Source organism: Schistocerca serialis, chromosome 2 (assembly GCF_023864345.2).
Source record: "Schistocerca serialis cubense isolate TAMUIC-IGC-003099 chromosome 2, iqSchSeri2.2, whole genome shotgun sequence".
Lineage (NCBI taxonomy): Eukaryota > Metazoa > Arthropoda > Insecta > Orthoptera > Acrididae > Schistocerca > Schistocerca serialis.
The window spans coordinates 63,931,152-63,954,147 of record NC_064639.1 but is presented as its reverse complement, the minus strand read 5'-3'; the positions used below and the strand labels follow the sequence as shown (position 1 = coordinate 63,954,147).

General features: G+C 38.5%; 1 protein-coding gene across 1 annotated transcript in view; it reads left to right on the top strand.

Moving 5' to 3' along the window:
• The window catches only part of LOC126456766 (zinc finger protein 879-like), a 375,729-nt gene extending 353,988 nt beyond the window's left edge, over nucleotides 1-21,741 (top strand). The window contains exons 9-10 of the mRNA XM_050092524.1: nucleotides 18,068-18,687; nucleotides 21,224-21,741. Of these exons, the coding sequence (XP_049948481.1) occupies nucleotides 18,068-18,679 (612 nt within the window). The 3' untranslated portion in view covers nucleotides 18,680-18,687; nucleotides 21,224-21,741. The remainder of the gene's footprint in view (nucleotides 1-18,067; nucleotides 18,688-21,223) is intronic.
• Nucleotides 21,742-22,996: the final 1,255 nt, after the last annotated feature.

Below are 22,996 nucleotides of genomic sequence, written 5' to 3'. Positions count from 1 at the left end.
ATGAATGTGGACAGAGGGAAAGATAGATTGGTACTCTTTCAGAGAAGTAAGAAAGGAAATAAAAGAATTGGTTGCTAATATGGAAGAAATCAAGAAGACAGCCCCAAAGACAGGAAACCCTTCCCACCCCCCTTCCCCAAGATCCCCACTTCGCCGGTACTTAAGCAAGAAACCAGAGGAGGTATGCTGTTTGGTGTCTCCTGCAGAACAGACATTCTCGCCGTCGCCTTTGAAGTCCCTGAAGAAAAGATCATAACAACTCCAATGGAACAGCAAATGATAAAGAACCAGTCACACTTGTTTGCGGGGGTTGTATGAAGGGTGTGGTGTGTAGGTCGTGTCTGTGCCTATGCTTGGTGATCAATAGCTTTTTGCTCCGGCCACGTAAAACACTTAATTAGAGGTTTTCCTATAAATGGCTTGCCAATGCCTTCTACAGGCGTCATTCCTGTAGACAAATGCAGTAGTTCGTTTAGAATAAGCTCAAAATCTTTAATTCTTTCCGCCCATGAGGTATGAATGTCGTGGCAGTAAGTGCGGCACAACCTACCAATCTCTTTCATTACTCTTTCACAAGGGTTCGAAGATGGATTATAGTTGGATATTAAAATGTGTCGTATATTTTCCCAGGCTAAAAATTCCTTAACTTCATGGCTAGTAAACTGAGGTCCATTATCAGAAAGAAAACACCTCGGTTTACTTGTAGCTATAAAATATTCTTGCAAACACTTGATCAGGGTTTGCGCATTAGCCTTCTTAATAGGATACAGTCTTACATATTTTGACCAACATTCTATAAGTACTAATATATAAGCCCCGCCTCCCTTCCCTTTGGGTATGGGTCCAAAATAATTGATAGCTTGAGGTCATGTAATGCTTTAGGAATAATCGGATACGTCTTATGCTTTACATGGGTATTATTCTCCTTAGCTTTCTGACAGATTTCACACATTTTAATAGTAGCAGTTACCTTACGTCCTAATCGCTTAAAATAATAAAACTTATTCATGTGAGCTATACACTTTTTCACTCCATAGTGGGGCCACATCCACTATGAAGGTACTGTCAGGGTGTATACGACCCGGGACAACCGGGAAATCCGGAAAAAACCTGGGAATTTTTTCATCCGGGAGAAAACCGGGAAAAACTCAGGAACTTTTCGGAATTCCGGAAATTTTTCATTGATTTAGCTTTCAGTTAAATTTTTGTAATTTTGATTGCAGAGTTGATTCTCTAGCAAAGAATGTTATTGTATCCTGCCACTGGAGAATGATACTGCAGCAATAAAATATAAACGAGAGGGAAAAAAATAAAACTTTAGTGGCAAAGGAAATGTGCAATTTACAACAACAAAACACTGTGCATGCACAAGCGTCTGCAAATAGCAAAAATATGTCAAAGGCCGTAGGGCACAGACTGTAATTCTTCGTAACAATAAACTGCTTGCTATGAGCATGACGTCACAACTGTTCACATTAGGTTCGTTTGGCCAGTTGCCAGCGGTCTGTTGCGCATGCGCATTTGACTAGCGTATAAGCAGTTCCTTCTCCCATCTTCCCGCTACTTGAAGTTTGGCTGTTAGCTGTGTCGGTAGTACCAGCAAGCAGCCAGATGCAAACGAGAAAAATTTTTCTCGCGCGACCTAGCTGCCAGATTCGCGCTTGCACAGAGTTGTCTGAGTTGTAGTGGGGAGGGGGTTAGTCTTCACGTGACCCGTGTTTACGTTAAGTGATTTCGCTGCTTCTCTTTGTGTACAGCTCCCACGTCGAATGAAAACAAAACAGATTTCTGTGGTCGGGAGCTATCAAGTGAATTAAAACACATTCACATAATTACGGAGGACAAAAATATATTATTAATTTCAGTTTTCCGATTTTATTTTATTTCCAAGTTAGTAGCAGTCAAGCATTAATCCCCTTGCAGAACAGTGAAGTTATTTTTGCAAGTTTGCTAAAGAAATTTGGCTTTATTGATCTTCCTGCTGAGACAGTAATTTTATTTGAAACGAAGTGTTTCATTCTACAGTATTGGCTCGCTGAATTTCAAGTGCACATTATCATTGTCTGCCATGTATGGCATTATGCCATAATAAAGAACCAAAAATGAGATCGTAGAGTACTGGTACTCCATGAAAATTTACATCCCAAAAACCACACTGAAAAGCTTAATATCAGATAGGACCTACTTCATTGTGAATCTGGAAAAAGCCAATTTGCGCTTCAAGCCGAATTATGCATTTCAGTATGGTTTACGAAACTCCGATGCTCTTTGGAGTATCCACTGATGCCCTGTTTCTTTTATGGTGTAATGTAAGCTCTCTTAGTGCTTTATATACACGAACATGTGGGCTTCCTACACCACTGTAGTTGCACACACGCAATAATGCCTGTTTTCTGGCGCTCTCTGGCAACTGGTAAATCGAACCTATTTCTAACAGTCTCCGGATAGTATTGCGAACGGTGTTTAGAAAAGCGTTACTTTCAAAGTAATTTTTTTTTTTTTTTTTTTACGCAAGATGAATTATGTTACGTGTGCGAAAGTGGGATGGATTTCTAAATCACAGAGCATTCGAAACTGAACTTTTTGAGGACCAGCCACTTACAAGAATTTTGAGCAGAGACATTTATGTCATAATTTTAAATTTACTGGCACATTTGTGTGATGTGTCTTAAAGTATAACACACGCAAAAAAGACCAATATTATTTGTGAAAGCTTAGCTTTTCATGTAGATATACGGTACTGTGTATATTAATGTAAACCGTTAACTTTTCCTCTTGTGTGTTCGCATGTAACCAGTGATCTTGCTATTGGCTGACTATAACACGTGTCCTATGCTCTGAATAGCTGCTGTCATCGGCTGGCGAGATCTCATGGCTTGAGATATGACTCGCTTACAAAAGGACATCGCAACCTCGGTTTCAACGTTCCGGAAACTAACGCACTGTGTTTGGTGCAATTCGAATTTATACTTTCGTAATACAAAAATATGCAGTGTATATGTTGCTGCAAATCAAAGGTCTTTCCAAAACTTCTGTGCTTTTTTATTAAAAGTCTCTCCAAAACTTCTCTGCCCCCCCTTTTTTTTCCGGGAAGTTCTACGCGATTGTATAAAACGTTAACCATTCAAAGGATTGATAAGTTTTACAGTTCCGAGGGAAAATCTACGGAAAACCTTCTGACACTTAGCACAGAAAAAGTGTATTTTCGGGCAGGAAGAAGCATGTTTTTTAAACGGTATATCTGGGAGAAATCCGGGAATTTTTTTTCCTTGTCCCCGTATACACCCTGACACTATTAATTTAGACTCTGCTGTTTGTGGTATACAGAGCTGCCAATAGCTTGACTCTTTGCTGTTTCTCCAGAACAAGTTGTGATTTGTTACGTCCCACTGTTCCCTTTTGTTTACCGGTAATGACTCTCTTCTATACATGTCATAGGTCTCTGTAAAATAAGGGTCATGTTTAATATTTTCCGTTATCGTTTGGGCTAACTCGTGTACTTCCCTGGTTGGATATTCTGTTGTTATAAAATTGATCACGAAAACTACCCCAGGTCCTTCTGTACGTTGTCTTTCATGTTTTGATGTAGTTGTGACAAAGCATCGGGTACTATATTCTCTGATCCTCTTATATATTTTATTTTAATATCATATTCTGTTAAAAACAACATCCACCTCATTCGTCTACTGTGTAATAATCTACTACTCATTAGGAATGAAAAAGCCTGGTGGTCAGTATAAATGTAGATTTCCGAACCCCATATCAAAGTTTGGATCTTTTGTATACTCCACACTATCGCTAGCAATTCTTTCTCGGTAGCAGTATAATTTCGTTCATGCTTTTTTAAGCTTCGACTAATAAATGCTATAGATCTATGATCATAGGTTTCTATCCCACATTGCTCTTGTAATAATTCTGCTGCAATACCGTAATCTTATGCATCATTTGCTATCTTAAAAGGTTCATTCATTATGGGATGTTGTAAGATAGGCGCATTTACTAAAGATTGTTTTAGTTTGTCAAAGGCTTCTTTGGTCCCAGTTTCGTGATATACCTTAAGTAATAATCTTAATAGTCTGGGGTCGTTCATTTCTTGGCTTTGCACATTGTGTCAATAATAACCTGCCATTCCCAGAAACCCTTTTAGTTGTTTAACGTTTCGAGGAGATGGACAGTTTTTAATAGCCTCGATTCTCTCGGGGTCTGGTTTAATGCCTTTTACTCCCACGATGTGTCCTAAAAACTTTAATTCCTGCCTCACAAAGTGAAATTTACCATATTTACTCGAATCTAAGCCGCACTTTTTTTCCGGTTTTTGTAATCCAAAAAACCGCCTGCGGCTTAGAATCGAGTGCAAAGCAAGCGGGAGTTCTGAAAAATGGTGGTGGGTGCCGCAACAATTAACTTCTGCCGTCGAATATATGTAGCACTACACAGGCATGCTTTGTAGGCACAAAGATAAATACTGGCACCAAAACCTCTGCTCAGTTAATAAATTTAAAAAAAAAGGTAAAAGACGAGTTTTTTTCTCTGCCTCGAGTTTCGACCACTGCATTTTCATCCATTATCCAACGAAGTAAATACAAATTCCATATTGTTCATCTTCGAACGTAGCAACATTTCAATGTACTACGAAAATCCGACTGGCAAGACCGTTTGGAATGTTTGTCAATATGCCCAACTCTATATACTGAATTTTTTCCTACCTGTGAGAAGAGATGGTTGCTAATAGGAACTTTTATGAATTGTGAATCACATGCAGTATTCTCTTCACCATAAGAATAATACGAATATAAACATTTTGCCATGTATTGTTTCGTGTTTGCTGCTATCTTATTTAAATATACATATCATGTCATGTTTATATTCGTATTATTCTTATGCCTAATAGTGATACAGTCAGAAATGAAGCACGGCAATTGACTAGATTTTTAAATCTACGATGACTCTAATTTCTGTGCAGAATGTAATGTACTAAAGAGGCGCCTGCAAAGATTTTCAAACGGAGAAAAATTTTCGCTAAACTCTCGTTCAGAACATCTTCTATCATACGTAGTCTATTATTTGGTTCTTGTCAAAGAAAGCAGCAGTGTAAGTAACAGCAAATAGCAGTCTCTTGCCATTGTTTCACTAATGAGACGATTCCTCTCTCCTTTTTTAAAAAAATTGTAAGCAGCGGTAGCGCGCTCAAAAGCAAGCCATGCCATGAGCGGTGACAGGCCGTAAACACGCACTATCAGAATGCGACAAACAATGCATGACACAGTACAGTAATGCATTTTCAGCTTAGAGTGACGTAAACCCCTATAACAAAGAAAACGCCGCTTATCAAATCAAAGAAAAATAAGCAATCAATTCAAACCAGACGAAGCGCGTGAAAAAGGAAGGGTACCCGTATAAATACGGACGGAGCACCTGACGCATAGCAATGGCTACCTGGTAAAGCTTAACTGCTAAGCTTACGACTCGAACCAAACTACTGTAGCTGTAGCATCATTCATTCGACTTAAATTGTGTCTCATATTACAATGGACCAACTTTGTTTCGATTTGGAGATGCGGTCTAAAACTTTTCTCTCCTCTTGAATTTCGAGTCTCAAATTTCAGGTGCGGCTTAGATTCGGGAAATTTTTTTTTCCTTGATTTGAGTCTCATTTTTCAGGTGCGGCTTAGATTCGAGTAAATACGGTACTTAACTTTAAGGTGATACCCTTTTCCTTAAATTGCTCCAAAGTTTTTTTTCAGTGTCCTACAATGTTCTTCCCAAGTAGGTGAAATAATTAAGATGTCATCCACATAAATAACTAGTTCTTTCAATAACTCTCATCCAATAGCCTTATCAAGTGCTCTTATAAATACCGATACTGATATATTTAGTCCAGAATGTTGTACATTAAAGTGGTAAGATTTTCCGTTGAACAAAAAATCTGTATACTTTTTTGAATCGGGATGTAACCAGATTTCCCAGTACCCAGTCATTGGATCAACGGAGCTAAAATACTGTGCATCCTTAAATTTAGTTAATAATTCATCTATATTAACCAGACGATCTCTTTCGGTTTCAATATGACGGTTGAGAGTGCGTGCATCTAGCACTCACTCCACCTGTAGCGTTTTCCACTACAACTAAGGGATTATTATAGACACTCATACTCCTTTCTATTATATCTTGGTCAATCATTTAATTAATCTCCTCCCTAACCACTTCTTTAAGACTTATAAGTATAGGGTATGGTTTGCAAAAAAACGGAGTCTCGTCCTTAATCTTAAATTTGCAAACATAATCGCTAACGGTACCCAGATTCTCTGAAAATACTGAATGGTATTTAGACAAAATTCTCACTAAATCCATTTGCTGTTCAGTATTTAACACTTCACATTCACTTACCTTTTTGTGAAAATCATCTTGTGGACATGCAGTATTAGTTAACTCTACCTCTGGAGACAACTGAGCTGATGCAGTTAATTGTCATCTTTGGCGTTCAGACGTTTTTTTATACACATCGCTGTCCATCACAAACTTAATGCAATGTTTATTCTCGGGTTCCCCCACATAAATACAGTTCTCGTCGAAATTTAGTGAAACATTAAAATGGGTTGACCAGTCTAAACCAAACAATACGTCTCTATTTATGTCTTCCACTACTAGAAGAGGTTGTTGAAACGTCATATCATTTATACGGCAGTGTGCCAAGGTTTCGTGTTTAACAACCTTACTATTCTTTCCAGTTATATACCAACTATGTATACCCCAGTTACTGGTAAAACAGGAAAATTGCTTTCAGTTTTTAATGTATTTAAGTATTCCTTAGAAATAAGTGATACTTCAGTACCAGAATTGATGAATATGTCTACTTTGTGGTTTTATATCTCTCCTGTTATAATAGGTTGTGGTGGCGTAGTTATTTTGTTTGTTTCCTCCAGCAGTAGCCACTCCTAGGTAGGTACTTTATGCATAAAGGAAACCTGTAGCCTCTTATTTAGGCCTTTCAATGTATTTCGACGACCTGGGCCCTGGCCCTGGGTCCAGATCGCTCCACATTTTCTTCATGGGTAGCAACCATGGGACGATTTCGAAACGTTGTAACTGCGTTACCCCTGTTCCACAGCTGTTGCTGGGCACGAATTCCTGCGTAGTTACCGGACCAAGGTTGGACATTAATGGTCCTCGTGAGCAACCCCCTCTGTTTACATTCCTGCTAGGTTGGTGGACTGATTCATATTATTCCTCCAAAAATTCGGATTTTCTAACGCATGCAAGTTCTCGTTCCTGTCTTTATTGATTGCACCAAGTGCATCTACAAAGGAGAACAGTTTCTCCACCGTTTTCCACCCACTGCATAGAATATCTTTTCTAGCATAAGTAGGTAGACGTCTTATTAAAATTCTAACTAATCCCTCTTCTTCCATTGGTCGATCTAAATATTTCACCCATGTCAAATCCCAGTCAAAATACTTGCGCATTGTACCCCAGGCATTACTATAGTATTTAGGATCCCACAAATCTGAGATTGACTTCTATTGTGCACTAGAGACCAATATTTTTCCTTAAACTATCTCTGAAAATCTTCCCAGATGTGAAGTTTTCGATATTTACTGTGCCCCATTCTGAAGCTTCACTCTCCAAATAAGCTACTGCAAACTCTGTTTTCTTAGCATCCTCCCAACTTTTAGGTATGGCTTGGTTAAACCGTTTTAAGAAATGGGTGGGGTGTACCTCCCCGTCTGGTTTGAATTTAGGAAACTGCCTCGACAAGCCTGAATTTGATCCCCATTGCGAATCAGTTACCATGTCCTTATTTAATATAATATTTAGGGGAATCTGTGCCTTTCTCTAGTTGCTCCTGCATAAGCTTGAATTATTTCCTCAACATTTCTGTCTTTCTTGGTGTTATCTAAATCGGAAGTTACCATAGGCGTAGAGATACCAACACTTAGTTTCTCTTCAACCTTTCATCGTATTAATTCTTCTACTTGTTCTTCTAAGCCATTCAAATTTTATGAGCTCTGCAGTCATTAACTTTTCTTTGAAGTTCTGTTCTACGGTTTCCACCCGCGATTTGACCCCTGAAATTTGCGCCTGTACTAGGGGGAGCAACTTATCTTGTTTCTGGACATTGGTTTTTAGCGTAGTTAATTCTCGTTCGACCACATCAAATGTAACATTACATACATTTTTCAAACAGTCGTATTTTTCGTTAAATTGTGTTTCCAAATTACTACATTTACAGTCTACATTGTATTCTAATTCTACATTTACAGTCTACATTGTATTCTAATTTTTGAACTTACCCTTTTAGATGAGCTTCATTTCTTTTTTCTAAATCCTTAAATAAAATATTTGTCTGTTCACTCAGGGAATTGGACAATTCTTTTTTCCATTCTTGCATCTGATTACTTAGGATATTAACTTGAGCATCTAGTTTTGTGTTTTGCAAATCTAATTTAGAGTTTAATTCTGCCTTCAGTTCGTCCTGTTTTGTATTCTGTGATTCAAACTGCGCTTTGATAAACCTCATTAATTTGCCTAAATCTGGCCCCTGTTTTTCAATTCCCATAGCCCCAACAGACTCTATGGATTGATGTTATTTTTCCACTGTGTTTTATTTTGCCTTTAATCTAGTTATCATTAAAAGTACACTCGTTTATTCCCACAACACCCCACACTTCACAAACAATCAAAGGTCAGTAGTAGCTCACCCGGCACCGGTGGAAGGCGGCGTCGGCACCAGTGTATGGCGGCGTCAGTGTTGGACGGCGGCATCAGTTTTTGTGGATGGCTGCATCGGCGTTGATGTACGGTGGCGCTGGCGTTGGTGTGATGCGACGTCGGCGTTTGTAGACGGCAGCAGCGGTGATTTGAGACTAACTGCAGCGTTGTGCGATTTTCTTGATTCCCTTAATCATTTACCCTTTATCAACATGATATTTCTGGATAAGTATCGTGGAATCGCTCTTCAGCCTCACTGTTATCAGTTGCTATGGCAACTCCCAACTGTTTTCATGGACTTACTTGTTGAAGAATGCTGGTTCTGCTTTCTTGCAGCGCCGGTGTCTTCTGCTAGCACCAGACGTTTCTCCAAAGATTTCACTGCTAGGAAGGGGAAATTTTCACTCTCTCGCTCTCTTTCTTCTTATTTAAAAAATATGCTCCTCTTGGAATATCATTCAATGCACCAAAACATATTTATTTCCACTTTGTACAAAAAAACAACTAAACTATATTACATAAGCCCACACATTACCGGGTACCCAGAATCAGTTAATTACACATTTTTGAACATAATTAATACATAAGCTTTTATCGTGGCTGACTATCCACGTCCAGTCCACGTAGTCTCAACAGCAGTTCAACATCTAATAAACAGTCACTATTTCGAGTCTCTCCCTTTGTTTTTTAACAATACAATTCTACATTACTATTTGCAGCTGGCCACAGAGCTTCCGGGGTGTATTTGCTTATTCTTGGCAGTTTGCGCTGAACACTGGCCAGCACCGACGAATTATCTCCCTTCCAGTTTCGCTTGTACAAACAATAAATGGGTGCAGTATCCCATGATCATCCTTACACCCTGCTTTAAAATCGCGTGTTCAAAACGGCTGGAATACAAGTGTCTCCAGACTTTCGTAAAATTCTAGGGGCACTATATTAGGAACCAGGTTTTGATTTGTAATACATATCCAAGGGCAGATGTGGACTCTGATCACAATCTATTGGCTATGAACTGTAGACTAAAACTGAAGAAACTTCAAAAAGGTGGGAATTTAAGGAGATGGGACCTGGATAAACTGAAAAAACCAGAGGTTATAGAGTTTCAGAGAGAGCATTAAGGAACGATTGACAAGAACAGGGGAAGGAAATACAGTAGAAGAAGAATGGGTAGCTTTGAGAGATGAAATACTGAAGACAGCACAGGATCAAGTAGGTAAAAAGACAAGGGCTAGTATAAATCCTTGGATAACAGAAGAAATATTGAATTTAATTGATGAAAGGAGAAGCAGTAAATGAAGCAGGCAAAAAGGAATACAAATGTCTCAAAAATGCGATCAATAGGAAGTGCAAAATGGCTAAGCAGGAATGGCTAGAGGACAAATGTAAGGATGTGGAGGCATATATCACTAGGGGTAAGATAGATACTGCCTTCAGGAAAATTAAAGAGACCTTTGGAGAAAAGAGAACCACTTGCATGAATATCAAGACCTCAGATGGAAACCCAGTTCTAAGCAAAGAAGGGAAAGCAGAAAGGTGGAAGGAGTATATAGAGGGTCTATACAAGGGCAATGTACTTGAAGACAATGTCATGGAAATGGAAGAGAATGTAGATGAAGATGCAATGGGAGATAGGATACTGCGTGAAGAGTTTGACAGAGCACTGAAAGACCTAAGTCGAAACAAGGCCCTAGCAGTAGATAACATTCCATTAGAACTACTGATAGCCTTGGGAATGCCATCCCTGACAAAACTCTACCATCTAGTGAGCAAGATTTATCAGACAAGTGAAATACCCTGAGACTTCAAGAAGAATATAGTAGTTCCAATCCCAAAGAAAGCAGGTGTTGACAGATGTGAAAATTATCGAGCTATCAGTTTAATAAGTTACAGCTGCAAAATACTAACACGATTTCTTTACAGACGAATGGAAAAACTGGCAGAAGGCAACCTCGGGGAAGATTAGTTTGGATTCCATAGAAGTGTTGAACACGTGAGATAATACTTACCCTATGACTTATCTTAGAAGATAGATTAAGGAAAGACAAACCTACTTTTCTAGCATTTGTAGAATTAGAGAAAACTTTTGACAATATTGATTGAAATACTCTCTTTCAAGTTATGAAGGTGGCAGGGGTGAAATAGAGGAAACGAAAGGCTATTTACAATTTGTACAGAAACCAGATGGCAGTTATAAGAGTCGAGGGGCATGAAAGGGAAGCAGCGGTTGGGAAGGGAGTGAGACAGGGTTGTAGCCTATCTCTGATGTTATTCAATCTGTATAATGAGCAAGCAGTAAAGGAAACAAAAGAAAAATTTGGAGTAGGAATTAAAATCCATGGAGAAAAAATATAAACTTCAAGGTTTGCCGATGACATTGTAATTTGTCAGAGACAGCAAAGGACCTGGAAGAGCAGTTGAACGGAATGGACAGTGTCTTGAAAGGAGGATATAAGATGAACATCAAGAAAAGCAAAATGAGGATAATAGAATGTAGTCGAATTAAAAGTCGAATTAAATCGTGTGATGCTGACGAATTAGATTGGGAAATGAGATACTTATAGTAGTAGATGAGTTTTGCTATTTGGAGAGCAAAATAACTGATGATGGTTGTTACAGAGAGGATACAAAATGTAGACTGGCAATGGCAAGGAAAGTGTTTCTGAAGAAGAGAAAAATGTTAACATCGAGTATAGATTTAAATGTCAAGAAGTCGTTTATGAAAGTATTTGTGTGGAGTGTAGCCATGTATGGAAGTGAAACATGGACGATAAATAGTTTGGACAAGAAGAGAATAGAAGCTTTCAAAATGTGGTGCTACAGAAGAATGCTGAAGATTATATGGGTAGATCACATAACTAATGAGGAGGTACTGAATGGAATTGGGAAGAAGAAGGGATTGTTTGGTAGGACATGTTCTGGGGCATCAAGGGATCACCAGTTTAGTATTGGAGGGCAAAAAATCTTAGAGGGGGACCAAGAGGTGAATACACTAAGCAGATTCAGAAGGATGTAGGTTGCAGTAGGTTCTGGGAGATAAAGAAGCTTGCCACAGGATAGTGTAGCATGGAGAGCTGCGCCAAACCAGTCTCTGGACTGAAGACCACCACCACCACCACCACCACCACAACAACAACAACAACAACAACACTGGCTGACAAGGGGAATGATATGGTCATCCTCAGTGTAACTGATTATCCTAGCTAACTGAGTCTATTGCAGGAAACTGCAGACACAAGATTCTTAAATGAGATGCCACATTGTCAGTGAGCTGGAAGACAGGGAAGCTGTTTAACGAACTCTCGCCTCTCTGACGAACTTGTGAAGAATTTGAGGCCAAGTGCTCCTAGGGCACCCAGGTTGTGTATGGTCTGCCTAAAATACACAAATATGGTGTACCACTCAGTTGTGGGTGGTGTCAGCTTTCGTATATACACTGTGGCAAAGTGTTTATTTAAGTTAATAGCACCAATTGTCGGCTACTGCAGTACCACATTAAAAATCTATGAGGTCCTGTTTATGAAAGTACCAATAAAAGAAACATTAAGACTTTTGGCTTCTCACCTGAAATCTTAAAATTATCCCAGTGCAACCTGAGGACCACATATTTTTATGTAGTGGAAGTTACAGGTATTATGCAATGACCAATGGAACAACCATGGGTTGACCACTGTTTCCCCCTCTGTCCATCCTGCTTCTTCAGATGTGGTATCAATGTGTTTTTAATCTGACCACATGGCATTGAGGTGCTGCAGTAGTTCATTGACCATATCCACGTCTGCATACATACTCCACAAGCCACTTTGTGGTGCATGGCAGTGGGTACCCTGTTACCAGTACTAGTGATTTTCTTTTGTGTCCCACTTCAAATAGAACAAGAGAAATTACTGTCTCTATGCTTCCATACAAGCCCTGATCCCTCTAATTGTATCTGTGTGTCCCTCATACAAACTGTATGTTGCCAGCAGTGGAGTTGTTCTGCAGTCAGCCTCGAATGACAGTTCTCTAAATTTTCTCAATATTGTGGCTAGGGGGGAAAAAATGCCTTCCCTTCAAAGTGTCTCCATAATACTTGCACGCTGTTTGAACCTACCAGTAACAAATACGACAAATATAGCAGCCCACCTCTAAATTGCCTTGATGTCTTCCTTTAATCCCACCTGGTGTGATCCCGAACACTCGAACAATACTCAACAATGACTCACACTTGTGTCCTAATTTGGTCTTAATTGAGGATGAACCTCACTTTCCAAAAATTTTCCCAATAAATTGAAGTCAACCATTTGCCTTCCCTGCTGAAATGATCATATGGCATTGATGGCTGGGAATCCCCACCTGGGGCAGTTCGGCCGGCGAGTTGCAAGTCCTTTCAGTTGATGCCACACTGGGTGACTTGCATGTCGATGATGATGATGATAATAATGATAACACACACCCAGTCCATGAGCAGAGAGAATCTCTGACCTGGCAGGGAATTTAACTGTCCCACTGCACGGCAATCAGAAGTGCTGATCATTCAGATAGAGAGACGAGCGCATTCCCTACTGCTATCCTTACATGCTCATTCCATTTTATATTGCTCTACAATGTTATGCCTAGATAGTTAATTGATGTGACTGTGTCAAGCAGCACACTACCAATGCTGTATTCAAATGTTATGGGTTTGATTTTCTTACTCATCTCTATTAACTTACATTGTTCTGCATTTCGAGCTAGCTGCCATTTATCACATCAGCTACAAATTTTATCTAAGTCATTTTGTATCCTCCTATAATCACTCAACGACTACACTTTCCCGTACACCACAGCATCATCAGCACAAATTGCTGCTCACCCTGTTGGCCATATCATTTATGTATATAGGAAGTAACAGCTGTCCTATCACACTTTCCTGGGGCACTCCTGAAAATACCCTTGTCTCTGATGAACACTCACTGTTAAGGACAACATACTGAGTTCTGGTACTTAAGAAGTCTTTGAACCTCTCACATATCTGGGAACCTATTCTGTATTCTCATACCTTTGGTAACAGTCACCAGTGTGGCACCATGTCAGTTACTTTAGGAAAATATAGGAATATGGAATCCATCTGTTCCCTTCATCCATAGAAACCGTACTGATTTATGGGCAGAAGCTCACCCTTCTAAAAGATATTTATTATATTCGAGCAGAGAATATATTCAAGGATTCAGCAGCAAGATGTTCAGGATATTGGTTTGTGAGTTTGTGGGCCTGTTCTTTTACTCTTCCCATATACAGAAGTCACTTGGGACTTTGTGTTGGGCAAGAGATTCATCATAAATGCAAGCTACATAAGGGGCCAATGCTGTAGAGTACTCTTCATAAAACTGAATTGGGATTCCATGCAGACCTGATGACTCTTTCAATTGTTCCTCTATGTCAGGGCTGCTCAGAACTATGTCATCCATAGGGGACTCTGTGCGCCTGTCAAATTATGGTAGGTTTGTACAATTCTCCTGCACGAAAGATTTCTTAACTTTATCCTGTCATCATTTGCACTTTCTCTTTTGAACCAATAGTGCAACAGCCTTTGTTTCATCATTTTTTGAATTTCGCTGTTAAACCAAATTAGGTCTTTTCCATCCTTAATCCACATACTTATCCAGAGTATGATTTACAGGCCACTTGCCCATAATTCCTCGGCAACCATTGTAGTGGAACTAAATGAGATCAATTCATCATTGTCTGTCTGCACTTTCTAACAGATATACTGCCCTAGCCTTCTTGATAGGTTTATTAACTGTAGTAACCAAAGTCACCATGATGACACGGTCACTAACCCATGTCTCTACACTGATGCCGTCGATTAAGTCGGGCCCGTGTGTAGCTACAACCTCTAAAATACTTTCATTGCGTGTGGGCTGTCGAGCTAATTGCTCGAGGCAGTTTGTAGAGAAGATGGCATTGAAACATAGGTTTTATAAGAGGGTTAAATATGAAGGAATGACGGCCATGTGACCAAACGTAAGATTTATCACAGAAATAGAGGACAGAAAGTTACCTTCTGAGATGTGTCGGTCGAACAGAAAGTAGATGGATGACGCGGCCTTTCTGTATATTGAAAACCAATGCTTACAGACCTGTATTGCAATGGGTGTAGTTTTCACTATACAGCTCAGAAGAGTGCAATGTTGAACATCCCAACACACACAGCCAGGACTACATCAGACAAGGTGCACCTTGTCTCCAAGATAAATCATCTGATGACAGTTTTCAGAAGGAGCATCTTCTCAGTTTGCGATATTAGGGCAAGGTCGTCAAGAAAACCGAGGTGCGATGCCGTTCGACAAAGCCGGGAGGACCGACATGTAGCACAGCTTCCGTTCTGCTGTTCGACAACTAGTAAGATGAGGAGAGTCCTAAATAGGCGAGGCATTGGATCGGTGTATTGGACACCCAGAAAAATTGAGGAAATGTTGCGACCTATTAAAGACGAGCTCAGTATTTGTAAAAATTAAGTGTTTGTTCTAATGCCTACCTGCTATTAATCTACCTTCCTGTGATATCGTTAGGTAAGGTAACAGTTTCTTCCGAAGAAGGCACCCCTAGTTGGCGTTGAAAACTAGTTAAAGAATTTTAAATTCTATTAGCAACATTTTAAATTCTATTAGCAACCGGTTGGCTGGAAATTTGTGACATTGATAAGCTCAGCCTTAGAGTACCAGGGATGTTTGGCAGCAGTTACACGGGGTAGTCTTCCAGACTGTTGCCAATAACTGTGATGAACATCACTGTCACCTGAAGTAAAGGAATTTTGAAAAATCAGTAGTGGGTAAGTACTGTCTGATAAATAAACATAAGAATATGTTCGAACATACGAAAATCCTGCTCAAGCTTGTGATAAAAACTTAAATAAAAACATCAGCTGTGCACTTATCAATGCATTGAAGCTTGCACGTGATTAAAAAAAAAAAAAAAAAAAAAAAAAAGAAGGTACAGAGGAAGAATTTTTGTAGTTTACCACTCTGTGTGAATGGTGGCACTGCAAGCAATTGTGTACAGAGAGCACAAACATAATCTGTGGGCGAAGAGGGCACCACGTCAGTAGGCAATATTTCTGTGATGTCATCATGGTATAATGCAGCCGACAAATCAGGTGCCATCATTTGGACATGTAGGTGGGAGCCTCTTCAGACACAAACAATACTATAAGAAGAACAGAAATAATGCTAAGGAAAGTACACCAGGAACACTGGGATAGGTTTATTTCTAATATTGAACACGATATCAACGGAAGACGACAAATGGCATATAAGGTTTTAAAAACCTTAAATGCCACGTAAAGAGAGAAGAGACAACAGCGAATTGTGGTACGATCATACAGCACGAGAAAGTGAAATTGAAAACTAGATGAGGAAGGATTAGATGAAATACAGTGTGACGAATTAACGTCTGCACTAACGTCACTTAAGAATAGAAAAGGAACAGGAAAAGACGGCATTAATGCTGAATTATTAAAATATGGAGGAATGACGCTATACCGACAACTGCTACGTCTCTTCAATGGAGAAGAGTATTCCCGAAGACTGGAAAACAGCTAGAGTGATATCAATTTTTTAAAAAGGAGATAAAAGCCTATGCAATAATTATAGAAGAATAAGTTTACTGGACTCGGCATATGAGGTGTGTGCTAAGATTTTAAATACGAGACTAAAAACATAGCAGAAGCAGTACTGCATGAGGAACAAATGGGTTTTTAGGAAAGGGCGCTCCACAATAGGTGCAGTTTTTATTATACAGCAAATAATAGAAAAACGGAGACAGTATAATAAAGCGACACACGTTGCTTTTATTGACTTTAAAAAAAGCTTTTGACAGTGTCAATAGACAGAAACTTTGGGAAATAGAGACAAATCGTGGATATCCGAAGCATGTAGTAATTGCGATAAAAAGTTTATATCGAGACACAAATATCACTCTAGATCTCAATGGTAAAACAACTAATGAGGTACCGACTAACGAAGGAGTACGACAAGGCTGTTGCATCTCTCCAACTTTGTTCGACGTCTACATTAATGAAATAATACATATATGGAAATCAGAATTTCAGAAAGGCATCTACTTAGACCGGAACATTCTTTTAAATAATTTACTATATGCTGATGATGCAGTGGTCCTAGCACATAAGGAAGATGACCTTCATAAAGGAATCTACTCGCTAAAACAAATAAGTGCAAAATTTAACATGGAAATTTCAAAACAAAAAAATAAGACAATGCCCTTCATGGGGAAAGAACCAATTAGAACCAAAATATTAATAGATCAGAAGATTTTAGAGCAAGTAAACCATTTCAGTTTCCTCAGGTGTGAAATTACATGTGGCTACAGCAGAGTTATTGAAATTAAGCTTAGTAAATTCAGTCGAGTATGTGGAACAATCGACAGGAACCTAAAAAACAAACTGGGAAAGACACTCAAATTAAATTTTACGAAACTGTTGCAGTTCCCACACTGCTCTGTGGAAGTGAGACATGGGTGATTACCAAGAAGCAAAGAAATCGGTTTCAGGCACAAGAAATGAAATTCTTTAGAGGTGTTAAAGGTTGCACAGGTGAAGACAGGCTAAGAAATCAAGATATTAGAGAAGAACTGCAAATCATTAGCCTCAATGATAAAATTCGAGATTACAGAAGAAAATGGAACGAACATCTACAAAGAATGGAGAGTGAGAGACTTCCCTTAAAGGTAAGAAATTATATGTGCCATGGGAGAAGAGACAGAGGAAGACCGTGACAGAGATGAATACTGTAACAGGCAGTTCCTGCCTAATACCTGAAGAGATGTTGAGATGATGACACAGCCCCTGACAATGATGGTGGAGGCAGTCATCAGAAGCTTACGATTTTATGTAAATTTGACATTGCCAAGGTTACTGAACACTTTTTGTCCAGGTTCTCTGTTGTACTGAAAGTGTTGTAGTTAAGGTAAATTAGTATTCCATAGTTTAAAGGAAACAACTTTAAAAATGAAATTACAGTCAAATAAACACCGAAAAAATTCTGTTAACCTCAGGGTCACAGGCGCTGACATAAAGAAAAAGTAAATGAGGCCTCATTTCTGAACTAATGGTTCCTTCATCTGGTGAAGCCAAGGAAATAAAGCTATAGCTTGTTGCTTCCCATCATATGCTGTCTATTATGTTTGCCTTGGTGCAGAGTTTTGTGTGCCTTTTTAAAATATGAAATAGGTTTTAGAAAATTTTATTCTCATCTACTGACATAAGGTAAAATGTGTGGAATATTTAAGTCAAAGACACTATGAACTTAAAAAGTCGAAGGTACTTACACGAATATCCAATGTTTGATACAAATAAAATAATTTTTTCCTTAATTTACAGGCTCCCACAAACACAATACATAGCAGTATTATGGCACCAGACAGTATGAAGATGTTACCACAGCAAAGTGGTAGTGTGATGACGTCGACAGCTGTCGTTTCTGCCGTGCCACCACCTGCGTCAGTATCTTCTCTTGGTGGTCCGTACAATTTGAGCAGTAATCACACGAATAGTGGTATTGGTGACAGTAGTAGTAATAGTGGTTTAGGACCAACTGGAATGCCAGTAGTACAGGGAGGTGTACTGTACCAGAACCATCCTAATATTGGCACAGGCGTTGCCAAAATGTCTGTTGGAAGTATGTACGGATCACATACTAATACAAACAAAGTGGCGGTGTCAAACGTGTTTCACAATACTGGCAATAGTGATATGAATCACATTGCTGCGAAGATGCCCACAATTGGTAACATGTATCACCATCAGCAGGACGGTAGCCAGGATGCAGTCGATAGAACTTCTACACAGACAAATCTTATGAATTCGTATCATGTTCACTCGTATGTGCCAGCTGCATTACCATTAAGCAACATGGGGTATTATATACCGCCTATACACCACACAGATCCTAGCATGGATATGCTGCACAACAGGATGACAACCAACCAGTAAACTTTGAGGTAAGTGTGAAGTATTGTTAATACTTATTTCTGAATTTCATTTTAAATCAGAATAAAGTTTATGTGTAATACATAGGCAAAATACAGGTTGTTACAGAGTGATATTTTAAAAATTTGGGAGACTGTAGAGAATGAAATTTGGAACATCTTGATATAAGAAACATATAGTGGGAAATGTGAAATAAAGTTTCTACAGCCACCACTACCTCCTTAAAAATCCAGGCACATCCTATACAAGAAGTTATCGGGTGAGATTCTCGGTGAACACTTAGGCTGGAAATCGTGGAGCTCATTTTATTGGCTCACACATCTCACTGGATCAATTGAATTGTGCATAGTATTGGAGAATGCCTTGCCTGACGGTATTCCAGCGCAGTTTGATCATCGGGCCAGGGCCTGTCTCGGGCAGAGAGTAACCAGAAGAGGATTCTCAGTCCCTTGGTCTGTGCACTCACCTGATCTCATCCCTCTTGACTTTTTTTCTGGGCTTTTGTAAAGCCCTTTGTGTACTCATCACCAGTAGGAACACTACCTGAGGTCGTTGAGTATGTCTTTACAGCATTTGATACCATCAGAGGTGAGCACAGAATCCTGCAAAGAGTCAGACAATACATTGTTCCCTGTAGCACATTACGTAACGTAATGAATCCACGGAATCAGTTTACAGTGTTTGATTGTACTTTACTGTCAGTAAACCTTTTTCAGGCTATAATGTTTGAATGTTTCGTTTAGCTTACTGAATGCGTACAAAGTGATGTAGAAAATTTATTTCACATTTCCAGCTGTAGGTTCCCTACTGCGAAATGTTCTGAATTTCATTATCTACAATCTCCCAAATTTCTAAAATGTCATTTTGTACCAGTCTGTATACCTGAAATGAAATTTGCACAGGAAAATACACATTTACCAAACAGATTTAATTTCATTTTCATTTAATGTCTCGAATGGAAATTAATTGTAACACTATAGGAAAATCAATAAAAATGGAACGTTTTTGTATATCACTTCTTGCTGGGCGAAAGATGTTTTTATTGTTATATGTGTTTTTGGGTGTTAAGGTAAGTATAAATTTATTAGCACTTTGTAGAGCAAAACATATTAAGCAGACATTCAAAACTTAGAGTAATAGACCGGAACTTACGTAACAACACATGTAAATCACCGAATATAAGAATACAGTCAGGCATAGATTCTTTACTAGTGTGCTTCTGGGTGTTCAGCAAAGTTTTTGTTTCCATTTTATTCACGCTATGTCACCCATTGACATAGTCGTCTTTAGGTGCTGCGAGTTGTGCTACTGTGTGTACTGGCTGCCTGGATTCCAACCAGACTGTGTCGATCTCGCACCACTATTTATAGCTGAAATCGACTCCCGATGCCCACTGACCGAACAGTTCCCTGCAGTGGAAGCATACAGTGTGTGGCCAGGCAGTGGGGGGTCAAAAGTGAGATAGAAGGCAGCATTCCTAGGGGAGTAAACTCTACAAAAATCCACGCCCTTCAGCACGGGGGTTAGGTGGGGGGCCAATAACCCCACACTCTAGAAATGTCATATTATGGAGCGACAACAACAGTCTCAGATAATAGATAGGGACATAACAGAACATGACTTCAGCAAAGTCTTACAGAATGGAGTTTAATTTACCGAGTGACTTTAACATGTCACATACAAGATGTGTGGAATATTTTCTTATTTTATTCACGCTATGTCACCCATACTTATTACTTCTCATTTGTGAGGGAGTTATTTGTGAATTATTTGTCATTAGATTAAGCATTAATTAAAGCTTTTTCTCCAGTTCTACCTGCTTTCTTATCATCAGAATCCTTTTCACTGTCTCAACAGAACTTACCCTGGCTGGCTGGCTGGTACTCACCTATAAATGAAGATGACCTTGCTAAGTCACTTCAATATTATTATGCACTTGAAAATGTACCCTGCAGGTTTACATATTTTTTTCTCCTCGATAATATCAAACCTCTGCCCGTATAACATTTATAACTGTAAAGTAATCCTGCTGTAGCACACAGTCATTAATTTTTGCCAACTTGTTTGGAAGCTATTTTTTATATATCCTCATCATATTAGTAGTAAAGTTAATTTACTGTTTTTTCACTCGGTCACTGTCTGTTCCAACCATTGTGGAAGACCAAGTATTTTTGTATGAAATTAAAGCTAGGGCATACGTAACATACACAGTATTGTCAACAGAAACTAGTCAGTTATCTTACTGGCTGATGAATGTCACTGATGTTACCCATGCAGTAGCAGTACACATCCCCCCCCCCCCTCCCCCCCACCCCGCCGGCCACCCGTTTTCCCCCTGCCATAACTCTTCCTTCCTTCTTCTAATCACATCATAATTCCATTCTGCAGTTCTGTATTCTTCAAGATCAATGCAGTGAGTGCTATTGCGTTTCCACCAAAGACTGTACCATTCTGTTATCTAAGAAATAATGAAAAACTTCTAAGTATAATCTTTAAGTGAGCGTCTGAATATATGGACTTGATTTCATGCTCAGTTTCATTTTATAGGTGGCGATGGAACTGCAGTTACAGATGAGACTGGAATGGATTCCTTCAGCACTGTGAAATGGCTGATGTTACTAGAGATTTGTGTATATCATGAACCTTTAATGTTTTGTTCAAGCGAACAATAAGGTGGTCTGTCATATTTAGTGTGTCTTTTAACATTAAGACACGTTTATTATATTTCCTAAGTGAAATCTCCTAAAAAGCTTTACTATGGTAATAGGAAAGTAATACTTGTGTATATTACACAGTTTATGGTTGTTGTTGCATAGTGCCATACATTTTTATAGATTTACAATACCTGCCAGTCAGAAAGTTTTTACTTAACATATATAATGCTTTTTCTCACATAATTTTTAATATGAGCTGTTGGTGCATCATTGTGTGTCTTCACTACAATGTGTGAAATATTAAGACAGTGAAGTTGTAAATATTTTATTTGACCAGAAATAATTTTATATTTATGAATTTTTTTCTCTTCATCTATTTTTCTCACTAAAGTATTTTTAATGTGGCTGCCACATGACATGTTTTTAAAACCGATACTTTTATTTTAATTGAGATAACTCTGTGAAACTTTGTCTAACAATAGTACAAAAAAAAGATTTGTTGCAGTTGCAACTGAACTACAATGTAAGTCTTTTCACTCACTTTACATTTTTTGTGCCAGAGAAAATAAGATAGTGCTAAGTATTAGATGTTGCATCAGATATTATGTTCCTATTGTACAAAGAGATTTTTTTAAGGATAATATTTTATAAAGAGGGAAGTACATGGACTAGGATAAGGACAAATACATGTACACCTTGCATAATGGAAAAGGTAGCTTGTGCTATACCGATTGTATAGAACATTTATCATAGTTTAGAAGAGGCAGTTCACTTCTGTTCCCAACATAAATGCATCAGATTTTATTTTATTTTAGAATTAATTCCAAGAAAGAGATAACTGATATTAGTGTCACAGGAGGTCTACAAGGCAACTGAAATAATTTTAAAAGAGATAGGCTGAGATAATGAACAACAATAATGCATAATCATAACTCCAGCTCAGAAGAGTAGAGAATAATCTATCTGCCCCTTTGCAGTGATAATGTTCTGTTGCCTTGAAGCAGCAAGCACTTATTAATATTCACCACATTCTCAGATTTCGAAACAATCATCATGTTAATGCTGGAATTTTACATATTTTGTTCAGTATGTTATATCAGTTTTTCATCACTTCACCCTTTGTATGAGCAGCGATCTTATTGCAAATTTGATTTCAGGGGTGTCTTTAAAGGAGGTGCTGCCATAATTTAAGCAATGCATAATGTGAAATATATGAAAGACTGTTTTTGTCGTTTAAGTAAGACATTTTTTCTGAAAAATTATATTGTAAATAACACAGCGCGAATTATTAATTGTTTTCTAACTTACCATTATTTGATATAAAGTATTATTAAAAACAGATTTTTTATGCCTTAAGTGCTTGATTTTTAAATCACGACAGAATTTTTACTTGATTATAGGCATCTCTGATTGATTATGGTAAAGTGATTGTAGGCACTGTTTCCTTGGTGCATTTTTTATGTATGTCAGAAACATTTAACAACAAAATTGTGAGAGACATCTGGGAAGAAGTGACGGTGGGAATTGATTATTGTAATTAGGAGTCATCTAAAATCTGATGATTTTTCTTGCTGCAAGAAATGTTAGATTTTCAACATTTAGAGGCATTAACCATCAAAAAACCAAGGCACTCAAGAAATAACCAGTATAGCCACAGGTGCAGGCA